The 22,469-nt window shown below is 53.2% G+C and overlaps 8 protein-coding genes across 8 annotated transcripts; 4 read left to right on the top strand and 4 right to left on the bottom strand.

The window, feature by feature from the left end:
• Nucleotides 1-79: 79 nt before the first annotated feature.
• On the bottom strand, nt 80-1,433 carry ATEG_03326 (putative metallo-beta-lactamase domain protein; the record flags this gene model as incomplete). Its single annotated transcript, XM_001212504.1, has 3 exons — nt 80-612; nt 695-1,278; nt 1,357-1,433. The coding sequence occupies 3 exons, from the start codon at nt 1,431-1,433 to the stop codon at nt 80-82; spliced, it is 1,194 nt and encodes a 397-aa protein (XP_001212504.1).
• Nucleotides 1,434-2,225: 792 nt separating this feature from the next.
• acoA (aconitate hydratase ACO1) lies at nt 2,226-5,069 on the bottom strand (the record flags this gene model as incomplete). Its single annotated transcript, XM_001212503.1, has 6 exons — nt 2,226-3,483; nt 3,575-3,836; nt 3,893-4,491; nt 4,521-4,633; nt 4,721-4,798; nt 5,034-5,069. The coding sequence occupies 6 exons, from the start codon at nt 5,067-5,069 to the stop codon at nt 2,226-2,228; spliced, it is 2,346 nt and encodes a 781-aa protein (XP_001212503.1).
• Nucleotides 5,070-6,255: 1,186 nt separating this feature from the next.
• On the top strand, nt 6,256-6,740 carry ATEG_03324 (putative C2H2 finger domain protein; the record flags this gene model as incomplete). Its single annotated transcript, XM_001212502.1, has 3 exons — nt 6,256-6,296; nt 6,376-6,555; nt 6,626-6,740. The coding sequence occupies 3 exons, from the start codon at nt 6,256-6,258 to the stop codon at nt 6,738-6,740; spliced, it is 336 nt and encodes a 111-aa protein (XP_001212502.1).
• A 443-nt stretch (nt 6,741-7,183) lies between these two features.
• On the bottom strand, nt 7,184-8,293 carry ATEG_03323 (putative mitochondrial carrier protein; the record flags this gene model as incomplete). Its single annotated transcript, XM_001212501.1, has 4 exons — nt 7,184-7,267; nt 7,319-7,646; nt 7,721-8,060; nt 8,125-8,293. The coding sequence occupies 4 exons, from the start codon at nt 8,291-8,293 to the stop codon at nt 7,184-7,186; spliced, it is 921 nt and encodes a 306-aa protein (XP_001212501.1).
• A 67-nt stretch (nt 8,294-8,360) lies between these two features.
• Nucleotides 8,361-11,183, top strand: ATEG_03322 (DNA-dependent ATPase RAD54; the record flags this gene model as incomplete). Its single annotated transcript, XM_001212500.1, has 5 exons — nt 8,361-8,410; nt 8,617-9,277; nt 9,338-9,421; nt 9,467-9,590; nt 9,637-11,183. The coding sequence occupies 5 exons, from the start codon at nt 8,361-8,363 to the stop codon at nt 11,181-11,183; spliced, it is 2,466 nt and encodes an 821-aa protein (XP_001212500.1).
• Nucleotides 11,184-11,664: 481 nt separating this feature from the next.
• Nucleotides 11,665-14,872, top strand: ATEG_03321 (VAC14 family protein; the record flags this gene model as incomplete). Its single annotated transcript, XM_001212499.1, has 9 exons — nt 11,665-11,732; nt 11,801-11,963; nt 12,015-12,185; nt 12,234-12,909; nt 12,962-13,662; nt 13,807-13,911; nt 13,962-14,080; nt 14,126-14,416; nt 14,467-14,872. The coding sequence occupies 9 exons, from the start codon at nt 11,665-11,667 to the stop codon at nt 14,870-14,872; spliced, it is 2,700 nt and encodes an 899-aa protein (XP_001212499.1).
• Nucleotides 14,873-17,052: 2,180 nt separating this feature from the next.
• On the bottom strand, nt 17,053-19,556 carry atm1 (ATP-binding cassette Fe/S cluster precursor transporter ATM1; the record flags this gene model as incomplete). The annotated part of the gene is made up of 7 exons (XM_001212498.1): nt 17,053-17,129; nt 17,191-17,407; nt 17,462-18,505; nt 18,559-18,827; nt 18,880-18,994; nt 19,052-19,111; nt 19,173-19,556. 7 exons carry the CDS (start codon nt 19,554-19,556, stop codon nt 17,053-17,055), a joined length of 2,166 nt encoding a protein of 721 aa, XP_001212498.1.
• Nucleotides 19,557-20,382: 826 nt separating this feature from the next.
• On the top strand, nt 20,383-21,955 carry ATEG_03319 (AIM24 family protein; the record flags this gene model as incomplete). Its single annotated transcript, XM_001212497.1, has 6 exons — nt 20,383-20,575; nt 20,656-20,774; nt 20,973-21,143; nt 21,201-21,319; nt 21,373-21,592; nt 21,653-21,955. The coding sequence occupies 6 exons, from the start codon at nt 20,383-20,385 to the stop codon at nt 21,953-21,955; spliced, it is 1,125 nt and encodes a 374-aa protein (XP_001212497.1).
• Between the last annotated feature and the right edge of the window lie 514 nt (nt 21,956-22,469).

The raw sequence follows: 22,469 nt of genomic DNA, 5'->3' as shown, positions 1-22,469 counted from the left end.
ACCGGCTATCTGTCTGATCGATCCAAGTCCAGACGGTGACACATGATAGCCAGCACTGATCCAGGGTGCCGGAAGGGCCTTACAGTGTGCGGGAACTAGTATTGACTTCTAGATAGCAGTATGATGAGCCCTCTACAATGGAAAGAAGTGCACGAAATGTCATTGCCGACAGTGTTTCTATGATGGACCTCACAAAGTAGACTTCCCTGTCTCCAACTTCCATCCGCTCTGACGTCTCATCATGCACGACCTTGCCCTCAGCCTCCAGCTTCGTCAACACTTGCACGACGCCATGAGACGCAGGTAGGTGCAGGTTCTCCGGCACATTTCGATAGATAATCTTGACCAGTTCCAGTGGGGTCCACCACGCCTTCCGCTCTGGCGATGTTTCCCCCTCGGCAACATCCAGTTTGCCATACCGCAGCACGCGTATGACCTCGTTTTCCCGCTGCTGACGGTGCTGGATGTATTCGCCAATCTTTGCAGTCGCGTTCTCAATCACCGCCCCATGACCTGGGTAGCCGCGGCCAGACACGCGGTTCTGCATGCGCTGAAGACTATTGAGATACACCTGCAAGTCTTCGAAGACTGCGGTTCCGTGACCCAGGACGTCTAGGATCATATATGTCAGTAGCAGAAGAGAAAATCAGAATATCAAAAGCATGAAAAGAAATGTGGGCGAAAGCCAACTCACTATCACCCGTGAAAATCGCATCTTCTTCCTCCAGAACAAACGCCATATGGTCTACTGTGTGACCCGGTGTATGGAACGCTCTCAGCGTTGCCCCCTCAACGCTAAACACTTGTCCATCTTGGATGTCATTCTGTCCTTCATCCGGTTGGTGCTTGTACACCGTCGCCTGGGGGCAGATCGTCAACAAATCATTCAGACCCCGAACATGGTCGCCATGCCAGTGCGTCAGAAGTGCCTGGTGCACTGTGGCGTTTTCCTCGGACAACACGGTTTTGAGATTTGCCGCCCACGCCGGTTTGCCTTCCCCTGTGTCGAGGAGGATCCGTTGATGACCTCGGCCAATGAGGTATGTGTTTGTGCCTGCAAAAACATCATTCAGCGGGCGGGTGGATTGGGAACGTAAATGACTTATGGCATACCTTGAAGGGTGAACTTCGAGATTTCCGTAAGTGGCTTTCTTTACGCATAGTCCCGGAAGAGAACTCACCTTTCCTGGGTTGCCTCCTAGGATTCTCACCACTGAAGCGCTGAGCCTCTCCACTTCAGGGAGAGGGACAAGCTGGGTAGCCATATTGAGTGCCAATCTATACTGTCGTCAGCAGTCAATTTCACTTAGATCGTTGCCATTTTCCATGCCAGAAGTCAGCAGTCGCAATACATACGAGTCGACCGAGCCACAGTTATTTTCCTTCTGAGGGATGGATCGCATATAATAGGCGATCGTTCCTTCGCCAGACATGTAATTCTTTCAGGTTACATAGCACTCCCTGCTGCCTTCGTATGCGTTGCAGAGGACGGCTGGAACTTGGAGCGGGGCACTCTAAACCTCGGCACAGCACAATTTCCAGAAACATTGCACCATCCTTATCTTATCACTGCCAGTTGTCGCTTTTCTTGTCACTACATAAGTCTCTCCGTCCATCCCATCAAGATAGGTATAAGATCTCCAATATTAGTATCGTCCCTATTAGCCATGTTAACTCTACCAAGTATCATTGCTCCTAGCATGGTTGTAGTAATGTTCGTTAAGGAACACGGTCAATAAAGCGGGTGGCAGCGCTCGCTCGTAATACGTTCACTGCAAACAAACATCCCCAGGGTGGTCGTATCAAAGACGTATGTTCAGTTAAGACAATCGCAGTCTACGGAGAGCCAAAACAACTGGAACAGAAGGAAAATGGTATGCAGTCCCTAACATACAGTAGCTGATATAGGAAAAAAAAGAAACACAAGACTATATCCATGGAGTCCACCCAAGCTCAAAGGGTACAATAAAAGGCAGAGACAACAAAAGCAAATCGTTAAATTTTTCGAACACGACTCCACGTTTCCCATCGTAGAAATACCACATTAGCAGCCATCTTCTTCCCCATTGCTGCTCTCCACCTCGACAGTTGCCAGACCGCAGGCAGATGTGCATGCACATCGCCGCGACCTTGGATGTATGTTTGATCAGGAAACATATGCATATATTACAAACGATCCCTGATCAAGGATGAGTCAAGGATCGACCGGTGCGTGAGCGAGGTATTTAGTTGCTAGCAGCCTTGCGGGCCATGGTGTTAAGGGCGGATCCATCCTTGAACCACTCGATCTGGGACTCGTTGAAGGTGTGGTTGAGCTTGACGTCGAAGGTAGAGCCGTTCTTGGGGTGGACACGGAGGGTCATGGGCTTGCCGACCTCAAGCTCGGTGCAGAGGAGGTCGACGGTGTCCTCGGGCTGGATCTTGTCGTAGTCGGCGGGATCAGCGAAGGTCAGAGGAAGCATACCCTGCTTCTTCAGGTTGGTCTCGTGGATACGGGCGAAAGAACGGGTGATGATGGCCAGACCACCAAGGTGACGGGGCTCAAGAGCAGCGTGCTCACGAGAAGAGCCCTCACCGTAGTTCCAGTCACCAATGACAACCCACTTCACACCACGGGCCTTGTAGTCACGAGCGGTAGCGGGGACGGCACCGTATTCGCCGGTGAACTTGTTCTTGACCTTGTTGGCCTCGCCGTTCTCAGCGTTAACAGCACCGATGAGCATGTTGTTGGAGATGTTGTCCAAGTGGCCACGGTACTTCAACCATGGGCCAGCCATGGAGATATGGTCAGTGGTGGTCTTGCCCTGGCACTTGATCAGGATGGGAATGCCGGTGGCATCCTTGCCATCCCAGGCCTCAAAGCCAGCGAGGAGCTGGAGACGGTCGCTAGTGGGGGAGACAGCGACGTTGATGGACGCACGATCCTGGGGAGGAGCCTGGTAGGTGTTGCGGCCGGCGTCGTAGCCCTTGCTGGGGAGACCATCACCAGAGGGAGGAGCAAGCTTGAACTCCTTGCCATCCTTGTCCTTCACAGTATCGGTGAGAGGGTTGAACTTGAGGGTGCCAGCAACGCACATGGCAACGACGAGGTCAGGGGAGGCGACGAAAGCGTGGGTGGCAGGGTTGGCATCATTACGACCGGTGAAGTTACGGTTGTAAGAAGAGATGATGGAGTTGGGCTCACCCTTCTTCACGTCCTTACGATCCCACTGACCGATGCAAGGACCGCAGGCGTTGGCAAGGATGACACCACCGAACTCTTCGAGGGTCTGGAGCTGACCGTCACGCTCAATGGTGGCGCGGATCTGCTCAGAACCGGGGGTGACGGTGAAGAGAGACTTGGACTTCACGCCATGGTTGAGGGCGTCACGGGCGATGGAGGCCGCACGGGACATATCCTCGTAAGAGGAGTTGGTGCAAGAGCCGATCAGACCGACCTTGAGCTCCTCGGGCCCAACCGTTGGCATCAACAGCCTCCTTGAACTTGGAGATGGGGGTGGCCAAGTCGGGGGTGAAGGGACCGTTGATGTGGGGCTCAAGCTCAGAGAGGTTGATCTCAATGAGCTGGTCGTACTCGGCACCCTCATCCTCGCGGAGCTCCTTGGCGTAGGAGCGGGCGAACTCACCAATGTGCTGACGCTTGGTGGCCTTCAGGTAGTCGTACATGCGGTCGTTGAAGGGGAACATGGAGGTGGTAGCACCGATTTCAGCACCCATGTTACAGATGGTACCCATACCAGTGCAAGACAGGGAGTTGACACCAGGACCGTGGTACTCAATGATGGCACCAGTACCACCCTTGACAGTCAGGAGACCAGCGACCTTCAGGATGATATCTATGGAGCTGTCAGCGAGTGCAAAGCCGATCGGACGCGCAAATTTTGCAACTTACCCTTAGGAGTGGTCCATCCGGACATCTCACCAGTCAGCTTGACACCAATGACCTTGGGGGCCTTCAACTCCCAAGGGAGACCAGCCATGACATCGACGGCATCAGCACCACCAACACCAATGGCAGCCATAGCGAGACCACCAGCGTTAGGAGTGTGAGAGTCAGTACCGATCATCAGACCACCAGGGAACGCATAGTTCTCCAGGACGATCTGGTGAATGATACCGGAACCGGGCTTCCAGAAACCAATGTTGTACTTGGCGGTGGCGGTGGCCAGGAAGTCGTAGACCTCCTTGTTGATCTCGTTGGCACGAGCAAGATCCTTCTCACCACCAACCTGAGCCTCAATCAAGTGGTCGCAGTGCACGGTGGTGGGGGTAGCGACGGAAGGCATGCCAGCGGACATGAACTGCAGGATAGCCATCTGAGCAGTAGCATCCTGGCAAGCGACACGGTCGGGGCGGAGCTTCAGGTAAGAAACACCACGCTCGATGTCCTGACCATGAGGATCGTCAAGGTGAGAGTAGAGAACCTTCTCGGCGTAGGTGAGAGGGCGGCTCAGACGGCGACGGACAATGTCCAGGTTCTCGGACATCTTCCTACAAAGGTGGAGCACATGTTAGCGCACGGCCGATTTGATTTGACCCTCGGGCCATCCAATCCGGGTTTTCCCATGATCGTGCAAATGGTCCCATCAGGTTTGCGCAAGGAATTGGCATACTTGTAGTTGATGTAGTTACCCTGTATGCAGAATTAGCCAATGGTGTCTTCCCAAACTGGGTGACATCCGCCATCCGAAGATAGCCGAACTGGGTAGAAACCACTCACCTTCTCGTGGTTGGTCATCTCGACCTTCTTGTCCAGAGGGGAATCAGCAACGGTGGCCAGACCCCGGGTCCCGAGAAGCTATTGAGATAGTTAGTATCCATGTTTCTACAAAGAATCCTCAAGTTCCGATCTCGTTTCTCCCGGAGTCTCGCAAGGAGTACCGGACGGTCGCGGGGAAAGCTTACAAGACGGGACTTGGGGGCCTGTCGGAGAAAGGGATTAGCTTTCGGTCGATTTCTAGGTCGAGTTTGCGACAGCTGGCATCTCGTTTCTGGCAAGACACCACGGTCGCGATCTGGGAGAGAAGACTTACCAGCGCACCCATGCGCGCAAGGCGGGTGGAGATCATGATGGAAGCTCTCTATGCGAGGTGGACACAGCCGCAACACATTCAAGGAGAGAGCTAATCCAAGCAAGAAGCTAACTTCAAGTGATTGGAAGTAGCGAAAAAAAAGGATGGAGTGGAGAGGGAGAGAGAGGAGAGAGAAGAGAAAAGGGTTTACGGAGAGATGGAGACGATTAAAAGGAAGCTTGGTTGTTTTTCAAAGTGGGAAAGAATTTGGGTATTCTGAACCGGCGAAGAAGAACCGTAACCGCTCGTGACAATACCGACGCATTCAGCCGGAGACATGGATGGACCTAACTCCTGCCCACTTTCCGCTCCTGGCTCCGTGTTTGAGGGTGTTTTCCAGCCCCTTTCTTGATCTATGAGTTATTTCTTCTAGGAAAGGGATAATCTGCAGTGTTATAGTATTCACGGATGTTGGAGAAATTCGAAAATTTCTCCCCATGGCTGGTTCTTGTAGCCCTAGATCTCTCCCTATAACGAACTGATTATTTACCCACGTACCCCATACCCCCATGTCCGCATCGTCAATACGGCTGTAATTACCATACGAATACCGCAACGACGGAGGTCGCATGTGAGCAGACAACGTGGCTCCTCCAATCAGAGATGAAGGATTACACCTACTTTCGGCTCCTCACTTACATCATACATTCCACCTTTCTCCGAGTTTGAGGTACTTACTTTCATAGGAACTGTGTACACTCCGATATACTATCAGTGGTCTGGAGTGGAACAATTAATTGGGAGGATCAAGGCCGACAAATATCCGCGGCTTCTACTATAGAGCCTTTAGACACCCATCGGAGGTCATTTCTCTGGCCCATTCAGAGGATTATTTCACCTGAAACCCCAGTGGACGATGCCTTCCCGGAGTCGTCGTGCCGAAGCAATGGAAACGTCATAAATTACGGCCGGCATGGAAAATGGCCTGGCAGACTGAGCCGAACCTGAGCCGAGGCCTACCGAGAGTCATCCCGCGGACCGGTGCCAAGACGGTCTGTGCAGCTGGCCAATCAGCTTTGCGCCATTTCCTCTCGCCCACAAAGGCGGAAATTTCCCACGCAGCAGACCCGCTTGTCTTTCCGTTTATCGGTGATATTCCTGTGCCTTGCGACCACCACTCCTATCACGAGCCTTACCAGACTGGGTGCGACGATTCGGGGTCTGCCAGAGATATTATTCCAACATGGGTGCTGTACGAAGAGTCAAGACGAAGCGCATGACCAGGTTTGTTCTCTCCTGTTGCCTAATGGCCTCCCCCACGCTCCATCACCAAAACAAAATCTTCTAATTGCTACTATTCCAGAGGCTACGACCAAGTCCAAGCTGATCTCGCGTCGCCGAAACACCTCGCGCAATACAAGGCCACCAAGGATGCAGAGGATCTGCCCGGGCTAGGAAAACACTACTGTGTCGAATGCGCAAAATGGTTTGAGAGCGAACACAACCTCGTGGCCCATCGCAAGGGCAAAAACCACAAGAGAAGGTCGGTGTTTCTTAATACTCAGAACACCGCAATTCCAGCAGAAGAAAGCTGACTTGAGGGCGTTTTGCAGAATCCGTCTCCTGCAAGAAGAGCCATACAACCAGAAGGCCGCTGAGGCTGCGGTTGGCTTGGGTACCGACAATGGCTCGCGGTCGCAAGAGGCTGTCGATCGCATGGAGGATTAATCATTGAGAGTCCATGATGGACGAGCGTCCGCGACCGTCGAGCAACCGGGACGATCAACTAAAAAACAATCGCCCCCTTCGCTCCAACAATGTCGGTCGCACTTCCATACCTCCCGAGCCTCCAAATTTTCTCAACAGACGCATGTCGTTGCCATCCAAAGGCAATGATTGGTCGCGGTCGAACAAAAGTTTTCAGCCAATCAGCAATCGACTTGGTTGCTAGGCAGCACGTGAATCCACATGCGCCGAAAACCGCAGAACTACGTGGCCGATTGCCGAGTCCGCTGGTTCCGTCTTGCGGTGACCCGTTTTATATCGCCGTTTCTCGGAAGTTCGTATACTCAGGTCCCACTTCACGGGTTACCATCCCGTTCAAGCGAAATTATTACAAGCCCCAATACAAGTGCTTCGTTTCTTTCGTTCAAGACAGATCCTTTCTATGTCTATGATATTAAACCCTGCGGTGAAGCTTCTGGTTGCGACTCGGGGGTTTGTAAATACTTCATCAGCCATTCGTATGTCGCCCACTGTTTATGCAGTCAATGACTAGCCTCCCAACATCTTCTGGAAAGTCTTACCTGGACCGCGTTCACTATAAATGCCCTCAGACTGCAGACTCCTAGGCCGCGATGGAAGACCTTAACGCCTTCGGTGCGATAGGCTTCTCGAGCGATCTCAAAGGTGTTGAGCGTCTTCTTTCTTGGAGATCGTAGTAAGGGCTGTTGCTCGGCGTGGAAATCAATTGTCTGCGCCTGCAACCTCGTTTTGATCATGTCCAATGGGAACACGGATGCCCAAGTAGCGACACCAGCAATGCCACCACAGAGCAGCACCTTCAGCGCAACCATGTGCGCGTCGTCATCTGGCGAGCCCACAAGACGTTTGCAATACTCGTAAGACCAGAAGCTACACCATTGTATATATATTAGTCAAGAATTCCACTGTGAATGGCGGGAAGATCTGGGGAACCCGTTACATACTAAAACCCATAGCCAATAGAGTCCCTGGCACAGGTTACCGCTCCTCCGTAATAGAGACCCCTCCATCCACGGCTTTGGCAGATGTCTTTGGCGACGGTCCAGGACGAAACGCCCGGTCGTGTGTCCAACTGAGCGCGGCATTTGATGAATTCAGTCGGGGACGACACAGTCCAGCTGGCCACCCCACCTACAGCTCCGGCGAGCCATATCTTGGATAGTGATGTGCCTCTAGGGTCAGTGGGATCGGTCACTGACCTATCCAAGAACATCAACGATCGATTGTAGGCGACAAAGAGAAGAGCATTGAGGGCGCCATATCCAAGGATTGGGGCCGCAGCGCCTGAACATCAATTTAGCGGGTGTTTCTGATTATACCCCGCTGGGTTAGGACGAGTACACCATACCTCGCACGAGAGAGCTTACTTTGTCGAAGCGACTCAATTGCTGTGACGCAGGTACTGCAGCTGTTTCTGCAGAGCCCGCCTGTAGTCGAACCTTGACCACATCCAGTGGGTTCCCGATGATGATTCCTAGGGCCCCACTAAGGTAACCGGCCCAAAAATCTGCAGACATGGAGCTGAATACCAAAGTCAGGTCATAATCGAGAGCAAAACGGTGTAAATGAATCTAACATCACTCAATGCTGGACTGTGGGGTTAGTGCTGGCTCGGCTTATCGCGCTATCTTCACGTGAGAGCGCGGTGCTTTGGTGTTCAGGCATCCGCAGGCAGCACGCGCCACGTCCGCCTCACGCGTTGTCGATGACAGCGTTCAGGTTGTTGTCGTTCACACAAAGCCATCTATCGCCTGTACAATAGTCCCTGCTTGGAGGGACGTGTTCCAGATGTGAGTACAATGTTGCCTTCCCCTGTTAGAAGTTTTTGCTAATGGGTAAGGTATCGACCGCGGCCAATCATTAGAGAAGACGGCGGGGCGACTCCGTCAAAAGCATCCCCAAATCCTATCGACCGTCTTTCGAAGCCGTTCAAGTGCCCTGGATCAGCAACACCCACGAGAGCGTCAGATAAGCCGGCAAGAAAGCGAAGAAAAGTCAATTACGCCGGAGCCGACGGAACCGCCGACGACGACGCAAAGCCGTACACCAACGAAGAACGCCTTGCCCTGGCCACCCGAGATGTCAATCGATACCCTGTGTTTAAACCCAAAGACAAAGACACAGCATTCAGACAGCAATTCAAAATACCCTTGATAAATAAGTCATCAGACGCTTACAACTCCTCGAGACCAGCGCCGACGCTGGGCATGAGGCAGGGCGCCACTTTTGTCGTGAAACCTCTGCATGATCCCAGCGGCGAGTTTGCGATTGTACTGTACGACCCGACTGTCGACGATGTTGATGACGCGGAAGAACAAAAAAAGGAAGAAGAGCAGAAACCAGAAGATGACAAACCGAAATTGGACGAGCCGATCGTACATAAGAGTTTGGCGGATATTCTAGGTCTGAAGAAAAAGGTCGACTCTCGCCCCAAAGTTCCTGTCGTTATCGATCCCAGGTTGGCCAAGGTTCTCCGGCCTCATCAAGTCGAAGGTGTAAAGGTAACGGTTGCGTTCCGAACTTGGCGACCTCAATAATGACTGACGTGGGTTCTGCCGTAGTTCCTCTATCGCTGCACGACTGGTATGGTCGACAAGAACGCACACGGCTGCATCATGGCGGATGGAATGGGGCTCGGAAAGACGGTAAGTCCATCTCTTCAAACGGCATGACTGAACTAACATGCCTAGCTTCAATGCATCTCTTTGATGTGGACACTTCTCAAACAATCTCCCGAGGCTGGGAAAACCACTATCCAAAAGTGTATCATTGCCTGTCCTTCTAGTCTGGTTGGAAACTGGGCCAATGAACTTGGTAAGGAATAAGCTTATCCGGGCGACACGGTCACTAACACATCCAGGTAAATGGCTTGGAAAGGATGCGATCACCCCTTTTGCCGTGGACGGCAAAGCTACGAAGACAGAGCTTACGACTCAGATCAAGCAATGGGCTATTGCATCTGGTCGGTCTGTTGTGAGACCTGTTCTGATTGTGTCATACGAAACGTTACGTTTATATGTCGACGCCTTGAAAGACAGCCCGATTGGGTTGCTACTTTGTGATGAAGGACACCGTCTCAAGAACAAAGACAGCCTAACATGGACTGCTCTTAACAGCTTGAATGTTCAACGACGAGTGATTCTGTCGGGAACTCCCATCCAGAACGACCTGACCGAGTACTTTGCATTGTTGAATTTTGCCAACCCCGACCTACTCGGAACACAGAACGAATTCCGAAAAAGGTTTGAATTGCCTATTCTTAGAGGAAGAGACGCTGCAGGAACCGAAGAAGACCGGAAGAAGGGCGACGAGCGTCTAGCTGAGCTGTCCAGCATCGTCAACAAGTTCATCATCCGACGCACCAACGACATATTGTCGAAATACTTGCCGGTCAAGTATGAGCATGTCGTTTTCTGCAACCTATCACCATTTCAGCTTGACCTCTATAATCACTTCATCCAAAGTCCAGAGATCAAGAGCTTGCTGAGAGGCAAGGGGAGCCAACCTCTCAAGGCCATCGGTATCCTGAAAAAGCTGTGCAATCATCCAGACCTTCTCAATCTTTCCAATGACCTTCCCGGGTGCGAACACGCGTTCCCAGACGACTACGTACCCCCTGAAGGAAGAGGGCGGGACAGGGACATAAAATCGTGGTATTCAGGGAAGATGATGGTCTTGGACCGAATGCTCGCCCGTATCCGCCAGGACACGAACGACAAAATCGTCCTTATCAGTAACTACACCCAAACGCTCGACCTTTTTGAGAAACTCTGCCGGTCTCGTGGATATGGCTCTTTGCGGCTCGATGGCACAATGAATGTGAAGAAACGACAGAAGCTGGTCGACAAATTCAACGACCCAGACGGAGAAGAATTCGTCTTTCTTCTCAGTAGTAAAGCTGGTGGTTGTGGTCTGAATTTGATCGGCGCAAATCGTTTGGTACTGTTTGATCCCGATTGGAACCCAGCTGCCGACCAACAGGCATTGGCTCGAGTATGGCGTGACGGGCAAAAGAAAGACTGCTTTGTCTATCGCTTCATCGCAACAGGCTCAATTGAAGAGAAGATCTTTCAACGTCAGTCTCACAAACAGTCGCTTTCGTCGTGTGTCGTGGATTCCGCCGAAGACGTGGAGCGTCATTTCTCCTTAGAGTCTCTTCGTGAACTCTTCCAGTTCAAGCCGGAAACTCGAAGCGATACCCATGACACCTTCAAGTGCAAGCGATGCCGACCCGATGGGACGCAATACATTAAAGCTCCCGCAATGCTGTATGGTGATACGAGTTCTTGGAATCATTTTGTGAATGACGGCGAGAAGGGGCCACTTGGTAAAATCCAGGACTTGTTGATGCGACAGGAGGCCGGAGAGAGAGATGTGTCTGCGGTGTTTCAATACATCAGTCATTGATTTGTATGATAACGGGTTGGGCGTTGTCTATTTATTGGGCTTTTGCTTGAATCTTTTACTGGACATTCCATAGTTGGCAGAGTATCGCGACATAGGATAAATTCATGAGATGTACCTACTACTTAATAGCCTGTCTCCAAATTGTGGCACTACAATGGTGGTCCGGGCGCTGGCACTAAACCCCCTACGTCACTGCGAGCTGCCAACGCATCCTGCCCACAGCTCCCCACATGAGGAGTCAAGCTGCTGACTGAGCGCCATTCCTTGTTTCCTACGGAGTACTCTTCTCCATCGTTGCTCTAATCTACAAGCGACTTTTCGACTTCCATGTCTCGCAAATAGCTCCGCGGAGCAACGAAAGACGACAGCGTGTTATCGGCGAACAGAACGAACATCCCGGTCGCTGTTTTTCCCGCCATGCGGCTTATCTGAATCGGCTTCGGAGGTCGTAACGCAGGAACAACCGATGCGGACGTGAGCGATGGACCATTCAATTCAGCGTCTGCTGAACGATAAACTCTATGACCGGAGGAAGCAGGGGGCCTTGGAGTACGCATGCATCCCTTCCCCCTTTGGCAATACGAAGACCTCGAATACTGATACAGATGATACCCTAGGCTGGAAAAAGTTGTCCGAGATGCTGCATACAAGGGCGATCACGAGGAAATCCAGAAAATAGTCGACCAGCTTTGTCATGACTATGCCTACGCGGTTCACCAGCCCCATGCGAGGAACGGGGGCTTGATCGGTCTGGCTGCGGCTTCCATAGCTCTGGGATCTGTGAGTTCCGTCGAGATGCGACGGTTGATGCGTTGGCTGAACATGGGATAGGAAGGGGTTGCGCCGTATCTCAAGGAAATCGTGCCGCCGGTCCTGGCGTGCTTTTCCGATCAAGATGCTCGGGTACGATACTACGCATGTGAAAGCATGTACAACATCGCCAAAGTTGCGAAGGGGGAGGTTCTACTCTTTTTCAACGAGATATTTGATGCGCTGAGCAAAGTATGTCCGGCTTTTTCCTTCTGTCTCTCCAGCTAACATGGTGGTCAGTTGGCGTCAGACTCGGAGCTATCAGTTAAAAACGGCGCGGAACTCCTCGACAGGCTTGTGAAGGATATTGTTTCGGAATCGGCGGCCTCGTATATCTCTGTCCTGCAGCTTTCGGAGAAGCAGGCGTCCGACCCTGAAGCGTTGGATAATGCAGAGCTGCCCACCGCTTTCTCCCTCTCGGCGTTCATTCCGCTGCTGAAGGAGCGCATCCACGTCATCAGTGCATACACCCGCATGTTTCTGGTTTCGTGGCTGACCCTACTGGACACTATCCCTGATCTCGAACTCGTCACATATCTTCCCGAATTTCTGGGCGGATTGATCAAATTCCTCGGCGACCCGAATCGTGATGTCAACGTAGCCACGCAAGGTCTCCTTGACAGGTTTCTATCCGAGATTAAACGAATTGCTCGGCTTAAGAAGGGGATCGACGGCAGCCGAAAAGATCAGGGCAGCGATAATAAGCAGTCGATCGGAAGCGACGCTGTCAGCACCACTACGGTGGGTGCCGAAACTGAAGAGGACAACGAAAATGCTGTGGAAGACTCAGAGGCAGGATCTGTGTCTGAGGGCGAGGTCCTGCGAGCCGACGATGATTGGATTCCGGGCCAGGATGTTCAGATCGATTATCCAAGGATTCTAGATATCCTCGTGGGTTTCGTGGACACCTCCTTTGGTAAGGCTGTTCCACGGCGTCTTCACCAAGAACTTGGGCTTACCAGCTACAGATGAGGAGATGCAGTTGACTGCACTGCGCTGGATTGACAGTTTCTTCGAGATCAGTCCGGAAGACATTCTTCCCTTTGTTCCACGCCTCCTGACCCAAGTTCTTCCGGCGATGTCCAGTGGTTCGGACCAAGTGCGACAGGCCGCAAACCGGGTCAACACCTCTTTGTTGGAGTATATCGTCTCATTGTCTGAGGATACATCCGACGATACGAGGCAAGCTGCATCCTCAAAGACTACACCCACTACGAGCCGGGATTTCACCGAGGGACGTGCCCCGACACCCAGTAGTAAGGCGGACACGTCACCGAGCGTATCCAGAAAGCAGTCACTGCACGAACCTTCAACCGAGCAAACACCAAGAAGCAGTATTATCTCCGCAGCAGTGCCGCCCGCGGATCTAGATTATGCTGCGGCGGTCAACTCTCTCACTCTGCAGTTTCTCAACGAGAACGAAGCAACTAGAGTTGCCGCCCTCTCATGGCTTATTATGCTTCATCGCAAGGCCCCGAAGAAAGTGGTTGCCTTCAATGACGGGACATTTCCCGCTCTTCTCAAGACGCTATCGGATCCAGCTGAGGCGGTGGTGACGAAGGACCTGCAGCTGCTATCTCAGATATCGAGGAACAGCGAAGATAGCTACTTCAAGTCTTTTATGGTGAACTTGCTCCAGCTATTCTCTACCGACAGGCATCTACTCGAAGTACGCGGGAACCTCATTATCAGACAACTCTGCATGAACCTAAGTCCAGAGCGCATATACCGGACTCTGGCGGACTGCCTTGAGAAGGAAGAAGTTGGTGTTACCTTGAACACGCATCAGAGCCTTCACTGACTCGACCTCCAGGATATCGAGTTCGCTAGTATCATGGTCCAGAATCTCAACAACAACCTGATCACTGCACCAGAGCTGTCAGAGCTTCGAAAGCGTCTGAGAAATCTAGACTCACGGGTGACTGCCTTCTACCATCTGTATTCCTTTCTAATACTAACATAATACAGGACGGCCAGACATTCTTCGTCGCGTTGTTCCGATCGTGGTGTCACAATGCCGTATCCACGTTCTCTCTCTGTCTCCTTGCACAGGCCTATGAACAAGCATACAACCTTCTCCAGGTGTTGTGAGTATCCCCGCTGTTTTGATGATCAACGCTGACCACCCGCAGCGCCGAGCTCGAGATGACCGTGAATATGTTGATCCAAATCGACAAACTAGTCCAGCTCCTCGAGTCACCAGTGTTCACCTGTTCGTCCACCCTCTTCACCCGAATATACAATCCCCATCTAACCAATGTAGATCTCCGACTCCAATTACTCGAGCCCGAGAAATACCCCTATCTCTACAAATGCCTCTACGGCGTGCTCATGCTGCTCCCGCAAAGCTCCGCCTTCGCCGCGCTGAAGAACCGCCTCAACAGCGTCAGCAACATCGGACTCCTTCACCCGGGGCCACGAGGGTACGTCAGATATAATCGTCTGAAAGTCAGACACAAAAGCCTTCTAACAGCCATCTACACAGGCCCGCATCAAGCACCTATGACCGCCCCAGCGGCACCCGCCTCAAACGCGACGAGAACTCCATCCGCTGGGTCGATCTCCTCGACAAGTTCAAATCAGTGCAGGAAGCCGCACGCCGATCGCAGCGCGCCTCGCAGCGCGCCCTAGATGGGGACATGACGGCCTTCCCGATGGCGATGTCCACTGCCGATCACGCGCGTCCGCGAGACCGAAGCGTGCTTCCCGATGCGCCGCGGACCGGGGTGCTCGGAAGCGGTGGCGGTGACGGGCGCGGTGGAGCGGCAGAGCCGGGGACCCAGAAGGGCGGTTCTCTACTCGGGACGGCGACGAAGCAGAAGTCCAGTCTGCCGAACTTGGGCCGGCTGGGGATTGGGGGGAGGAAATCGAAGCGGTGATGTAGCGGATGTGCTGTGGAAAAGTAACTAGGTATGTGTATTGAATATAAGTGGCAGAATGCGTCCATTGCGCTGGGACTATCTACGGTAGAGCCGTCCTACGCAGCGGGTGGCCAGAGTGGGATGATGGTATGATGATCGTTGCGATAGTCGGGTAAACAGCGTCAGACAGAGAATCTATATATACAACGAAGCGAAGCAAGGCCAAAGAAAGATCAAGAGCTAAAACAACGTAAAATGAGACAAGTCATTAGACGACTCGCTAATATCCTCAGAATATAGACACAGCCGAACAGAATGCACCGCACATCGCCGCTCCTCGCCGTCGCCTGGCGCCTGGCCGGGGATACGCTGTACCTGGCAGTGGAGACGATGGGAGGAGCGGGGGCTATGCCAGTCGGTCGAGAAGGAAAGGAGGGCTGACCAAGCCGCAGTCATGTCGGGGGAAAAAGAAAAGGTCAATGAAAGAAAGCCGGAGCAACTCCAACATACGCCGCTCGGCTGGAAGCGACAAGAAGAGGGAGTGGACGAGGCAAGAGAACCGGGCGAGCATCAGTCAATGAAGCAGACGGCCAGTTACCAACCAGACGGTCCAGACTCCGAGTTCTCTATCCGAGGCTGGCATTTTGATTGGTTTTTCTTCGATAGAACATCCGGGCATGTGGAAATCGGAAATATCGTGACATCCCCCACAGAAGACGTGATGTCGAGGGACATGAGATAGGAAATGGAATGACATGGAAAGAGACACAAACGATCGGATAGACGATCAATCACCGCCATCGCGAATCGGTGGACGAGGAAGAGAACGTGGGCGGCTTCCAGTAGCTGCCGGTGGAGTGTTTCGAGACGGTTCCGGTGGGCGAGTTGGCGCCGTTGTAGACATATTCACCATCGACGTATGGGACGCCGGAGAAGGTGCTGCGGTGTTTGCGACGCGCGTAGCGCTGCTCCAGCCGGTAGAGCTCGATCTCTGTGAAGTGTTAGAGAGTCCGTCAGGGGGGTTAAGTGCTCAGGACGTACTGGCTTGCAGTTTCTCAATGAGACCCATGGTGGTGATTGTGGATGAGGATAATGATATCGCGGCGGTGAACCGATGGACGCTGGCGTGCGTCTAGAGATAGGATGGAAGACCGATGGAAGATTCGCAAGGGAAGATGCGCAGCGCAAGGACCGTGGTAAACAACGAACGAGTGGAGACGGACTATACGGATGAATCAGTTCCATTCGCATGATTGTGTGGAACGTGTCTCGCTCTGCAGTTTGAAAGTGGACGGACGGATGCAGGGGTCGAAGCAACGAGGATGTCTTACCTTATCTCTCCCCGAGGACTGAGGCGATCCGGAACAAGCCCCACGCGAGCAATTCCGAGCAGGGGATGAGCAGAGTATAGTGGAAGAAAGGAGAGGAAGGGAGGATGCGAGATGAAAGGACAGAGAGGGGAAGGAATAGGAGGAATTGAAGTCCCGATTGGGGGTTGGATAAAGGAGCGGAAGAGAAGAGCGACTAGGGTTGATAGCGCAAACAAAGAACCGGAGATCAACAAATAGAGAGAGTTCCGTGACGAAGGAATGTGGGGGAGCCAAAGCAACAGAACAAGGAACGAAGAATGGAAAAGAGGGTGAAGGAGCAGCGAATTGTTCGAGGAATGCAGGAGAGAAAAGGAAGTGGGAGAAAGCCCCGACTAGACTGGTTACGGAGTACTAGTTAGTGCTGGCCGGGTACCTGAATGTACCTGAGTCGACCGCACCACCGCACGTCCCCGCAGGTACTCGCCAGTACCCTTCCCCATCGGGTTAGCCAGGGGTTTGGTACCTTAATAGTATCAAGGTGTTATAGCATTATCACGGAGTATTCTATTAGTTTCACCCTATATTACTAGAGTCCAGACTCAATTAATCCATCTCATTATTACTACTGTACAACATACATACATACTACTACTGTTACCCCACCGCATCTCCCACGTTCGGCGGAGAATTCTCTGCTTCCCGCCCTGCAGTCGCTTCGGATTTCCTCAGTCGCATCCTTCGCGCCAGCCATCGTGGCTACCAACCTTAGCCTCCACCACAATCGTATGGTGAAACCTCTGGCGCCAATAAATGGAGAGAATTTAGATAATTCAATCTATGTACCCAGAATCTAACGAAGTCACTCTACAAATCAACTACTCCAACAGACTACTTCTGTCGAGGATCCGCCTCTTCCGTCTCGATGCTCTCCTCCTCTCCATCCTGCGCAAGGGACATTTCTTGCGCTGCAACACATCAGCATAATTTCCGAGATTGTAAAAGGAAAAGAGAGAGAGAGAAACTCACCATTCCACAACTCCGCGTAAATGCCATTCAGATCCAACAGCTCCCGGTGTGACCCCATCTCCGCCACACGACCCTCCTTCAGCACCAGGATCGTGTCGCTATCGTAGATGGTTCGTAGTCGGTGCGCCACAAACACGCTGGTGCGCGCCTTTTCCTTGAGGATGCTGTTGATGTTCTGCAACAGCGCCTGTTCCGTGTACGTGTCCAGCGCCGACGTCTATTCCCTCAATCAGCCCGATCCGAATGAGACAGAGGGTTGGGAGGGACCTACCGCTTCGTCGAAGAACAACAGCTCCGGGTCCTTCAACAATAACCGGGAAATCGCCAGTCGCTGCTTCTCACCCCCCGAAATCATCATTCCCCGCTCTCCTACGGCCGTCTTGTACCCCTCCGGCAGCTTCTCGATCAGCTCATCAATCCGCGCCCGTTGCGCCGCCTTCCGCACTTCCTCGTCCGTCGCGTCAATGCGCCCATAGCGGATGTTGTGCGCGATCGTGTCGTTAAAGAGGGGCGTGTCTTGCGGCACCACGCCAATCGCCTTCCGCAGACTCTCCAGCGTCACGTCGCGGACATCCTGGCCGTCCACCAAGATGCGTCCTTCCTGCACGTCGTAGTACCGGAACAGGAGGCGCAGAATCGTCGACTTGCCGCAGCCGCTGGGTCCCACGATCGCAAACTTCTGGCCAGCAGGAATCGTAAAGCTTGCGTTCTTGAGGATCGGCCGGTCCGGGTGGTATCCGAATGTGACGTTTTCGAACCGGATCTCGCCGCCCTTGAGCTGCAGCGGCTTCGCGTCCGGCTTCTCCATGATGTTCACATTGACCTTCTGCAGGTTGAACAGCGTCTCCATGTCAAGGAGCGACTGGCGCAGTTCCCGGTACACCGACCCAAGGAAGTTCAGCGGCACCGAAAGCTGGAACACCAGCTGGTTGACCATAACCAGGTCGCCGACGGTCAAGTTACCGCTGGCAACGCCGTTGGCGGCCAGGTACATCATCGCCGCGAGCGCGCTGGAGAAGATCATGTTCTGGCCCGAGTTGAGGAACGCCAGCGAGGTCGTGACCTTGATGGAGGCATCTTCGTACGCCTTGAGAGCCTTGTCGTAGCGTGCCACCTCAAACTTCTCGTTGTTGAAGTACTTGACCGCCTCGTAGTTGATCAACGAGTCCACCGCCACGGTGGCTCCCCGGTTGTCGGCGGCATTGGCCTGCTTCCGGAACTTGGTGCGCCACGCGGTCGTCGTGATAGTGAACGCGGAGTAGGCCACCATCGTGGCGGCGGTGATGGCGGCAAATTGGAAGCCATACTGGTACGTCTGTGCATGGTTTAGTCGAGCCAGTGGAATATAAGCGTGTTTTGCCAACATACCAGAATTCCGCAGACAAGAGAGATTTCCAGAGCAGTAGGGACGACGTGGAACACCATGGACGTCAGCAGGAAGCTGATACCCTTGGTTCCGCGGTCGATTGCTCTCGTCAATCCACCCGTCTGGCGGCTGAGATGGAAGTTCAGGTCGAGTCGGAGGAGGTGCTCGAAGACATTCCGCGCGACGCGGCGAATCGCCTTCTGTGCGACGCTAGCAAAAACCGCATTTCGCAGCTCTTGAAAGAGGGTGGCGCCGATTCTCGTCGCGCCGTCTGGAATAAGTCGGTTAGACCCAGGGACCGCGTGCAGATAGCGCTCTCTTACAGGCTATGATCATAGACCCCGCGACTGTGTAAGCGGTACCCCCAATAGCTGCAAAGTCCACGTTCATCGAATCGACAATGCTTTTGAAGTAGAAGGGAACTTCGACATTCAGAATCTAGAGGATCGTGTGAACACTCATCGCTGCCCGACCATCGCTTTCGATCCAACTAACCTTTGCGCCGACCAGTAATGACAAGGCTGTCCCCACACGCAGCTTCGTTCCCCAGTCATCCTACGCGACTCGTTAATGCCATAGATCGCCTCCCAGAGGTGAACAAGCTCAGCTTCCCTACCTTGGGCCACAGGTACTTCACCATCTCCTTCATTATAGCCCAGTCTGCTTTCCTCTGCTCCTTGCTTGCGACTGTGGTCTCGCTAAGCAGGTCCTTCTTCGGCGACGCCGACGCAGCCGTGCTTTGGACATCCTTCGGCTTCAGGGCGGGGGTTGCATCGACCGGACGAGATACTGGCGGCGCGTGCGAGCTCGGCGGTTTCCAGTCTGACGGAGTGTCGGGGGTTGACTGTTTTCGCAAGGGGCCTTTCCCCGTTGAAAAGGCTCGAAGGTGAGTGGCATAGCTAGCAGCTCGCCATGATGCTGAACGCGGATCGGCGGTCCCGCGGAGTATGAAGCGCTCGGAGAAGCGCAAGCAAGGCGGTCGGGCTGCCCTGGGCAGCATGGTTGGTGGTTGATATCAGTTCGGAGGGGATTAAGGCGATCGAGGGCTTCTGATATTGTAGTCAATGGGACATGGTTCTGGTTGAAAGATGGGTGTTGTTCTGCGCGGATTGGCGTTCTGGAGATGGGGACCGCCGGGTTCGGAGGAAAAGGCGGCGTGGGATATTGTTGGTTTTGGGTAGTCCGGGGCCGCAACTATACTACGGTAGCACCTCGACTTGACAAGCACCCAGGCGATGTTCTAGACAGAGGTGTATTCGAAAGAAAGAGAGTATTACTGCAGGGTATTAATACTACGTAGAGAACCATTGGGGGCATCACACCAGTCCATGCGGTTCTGTCGCAATCGCCGATTTCAGCGCGTGAGGTGTGGGGGGCGTGAAATGCTCTGCCCTGAGAGATACAATATGGGTATGGCATGTATTCGTATTTTCTGGCTTGGTCTCACATACATCAAGCATACTCCTTAGAAAAGTGGTGGTTGGTGTTGTGGTGGTGATATATATCGCAGTGTATACTTGCTCTCATGGTGAGATCGATATGACATCAGAGGGCCAACCCACGCAAACAACAGTCGCAGCAAAAGACAAATAGATAAATTAACAAGAGAGACCCTCTCCCCCATCGAGCAAATCTACGAAAAATCTCCATCGAAGCCTCATCAAGACAACGCTGTGGAATCTGGTGCTTGTGCCAAGACCTAAGCGCGCTTTTCCCGATCAGGCACCGCCCGCGCGTGACGAAGAATTGCCGGCGATTGAATCAATCCACGCCAATCTTATCGATCGACGCTGTTCTCCTGCACCGGAATCCCCTCAGGCACGACAATGAGTCAACCCTGGAGGAGAGGCGTGCGCGCTCTGTCCTGGACCCGAGTCCTGCCGCCCCGCGCGCGACAGGGGCTGTCGGCATCCCAGACAAGATGCGTCCAGATTCGCGCCGCTCCCGCCGAACAGCCTGCCTCTGTTAATGGAGATCACCTCCCCGTCGTAGCGACACCCAATTCGGCGCAGTCGTCCGGTATGTCGTCTTCTGTTGGATGGATATTTGCCCTGTGTGCGCCAGTTCTCCCTGGTCTCCGCTAACGCCAGCAATTGCAGATGCCCGGTTCGATGTCATCGGTGCGCCGTACTCGATGTTGTCCGTCTCCCTGTCCGCTTCACAGAACCTGTACACCCGGCGAGGGACATTGGTTGGGTTGAGTGGGAAGGCAGATAATGTAGGATTACCTTCTGGCCTGGTAATGGCGTGATTCCTCGAGAACGGTTATTGACGAGCATGGTCGCTAGGTCGTTTCGACGCTGAGCGTTCTAGAACCCTTCCGGAGGGCGGTTGTCGGCGTCCCGTTTCTCTACCAGAAGGTCCGTCCCTTGATCCATAAACACACCCCAATTGAGATTGTTGACGGCTGCTGCAGGTGTCTTCAGCGAGCCCCGTGACCGCCCTGGTCTCCGTCCGTTCTCCCGTCACCTCCTTCGCCGTCGTTCACCTCAACGGCTCCGTGGATTGGATGGTGGCTCAAAGACGCGCATTGCTAGCCTGGACTGGTCGCTCGCTGTCTATCCGTCCGACCATCAACACAAGCCTGGTTCGTTGCCGCCTGTCACATCCCGCATCTTGAAGCACGTCGACTGACTGAACCCAGAGCATCGCCCACTGGGGCAGCTCCGAGGTCACCGGAAGAGGTCTGCTAGCATTGGTGGGAACAGGCCAGCTGTACTCCGTCGAGCTCAAGGCCGGAGAGCAATACATCGTGCACCCCAGGTATCTTGTCTTTTATCCCCGTTGACCACCCACATCGATGCTAACGGCCCAAGCAATGTCGTGGCATACACCATGTCCTCCAACCCCCCTCGTCCCTACCGCTTCAAATCCACCACCCTGAAGTTCCAAGTCCCGGGCCTCAAGAGCCTGCCGCGCTTCATCCAAGATTCCAAGTTCATCCAGGACATGTCAGACACGGACACATGGAAGGGCACTATGAAGCTGTTCCACAAGATCCGGACATGGTCGCGAATGACCATCTGGGGTGACAGGGTACGTGACCGTCGTCCGATATAGCACAATTGATGAGCACACTAACATCCCTCGCAACAGCTCTTCCTCCAGTTCGACGGCCCTACCACCATTCTCCTCCAGACCCGCGGCCCGCGCATCAACGAGATCCTGACCACGCACGAGGTCAACGAGATCGCAGATTCCCCCCGCGGCCTGACCATCGGCCCGCGCAAGCCTTCGGAAGACAAGAAGACAGCCGAGGAGGCCCTCCAACCCACGCCGGATGCGCCATCCAGGTCTGTCGACGACTTGATTCAGGAAGTCGAGGGGTCGGCTCAGAGGATCGCCACTATCACGAAGGAGGGGAAGGTTTTCTTTGAGAAAGCCGGGCAGAAGAACTGAGTGCACAGCTTGAGGCTGGGTGCATGCGTGAAAAGTCAATATCTAGAGAACTAGACGTTTCTCTCCCTGTTCTCCCGGTTTAATGTATTATAGATAGCATGTGATGGCATGTCGACTTCCTATGGATTTTCTTTTGTTAATGAGTGCGTGTCTGATGTCTATGTATCACAGTCATAAGTTGTGTCTCTTGAATAGCTCCTCAACGTACTTGGACTCCAGTGTTGTACGATAATGCCCATGCAGGTGCGTGGTGGACAGTGTTTTGATATAACATCCAACGGTGGATATGAATGCATCAGATTGAAGTAGCAGATAGCAGACATGCAAATTGCTGAATAAAAACAACACCTGAACACCGTCGCTGGAAAGCAAATCATGCATCAACATATCTGAAGCCTGGCAAGAAACCTGCATGCAGGACAGAAACGCCAGAATGCAAAGACCATATGATCCATGTGGTATCCCTGAAGCTCCAAAAATGCGGGTATCTATGATGAATCGCAATTGTCCAACT

Source organism: Aspergillus terreus, genomic scaffold (assembly GCF_000149615.1).
Source record: "Aspergillus terreus NIH2624 scaffold_4 genomic scaffold, whole genome shotgun sequence".
Lineage (NCBI taxonomy): Eukaryota > Fungi > Ascomycota > Eurotiomycetes > Eurotiales > Aspergillaceae > Aspergillus > Aspergillus terreus.
Note: the sequence above shows the minus strand (reverse complement) of the source record. Positions and strands in the feature narration are given on the sequence as shown.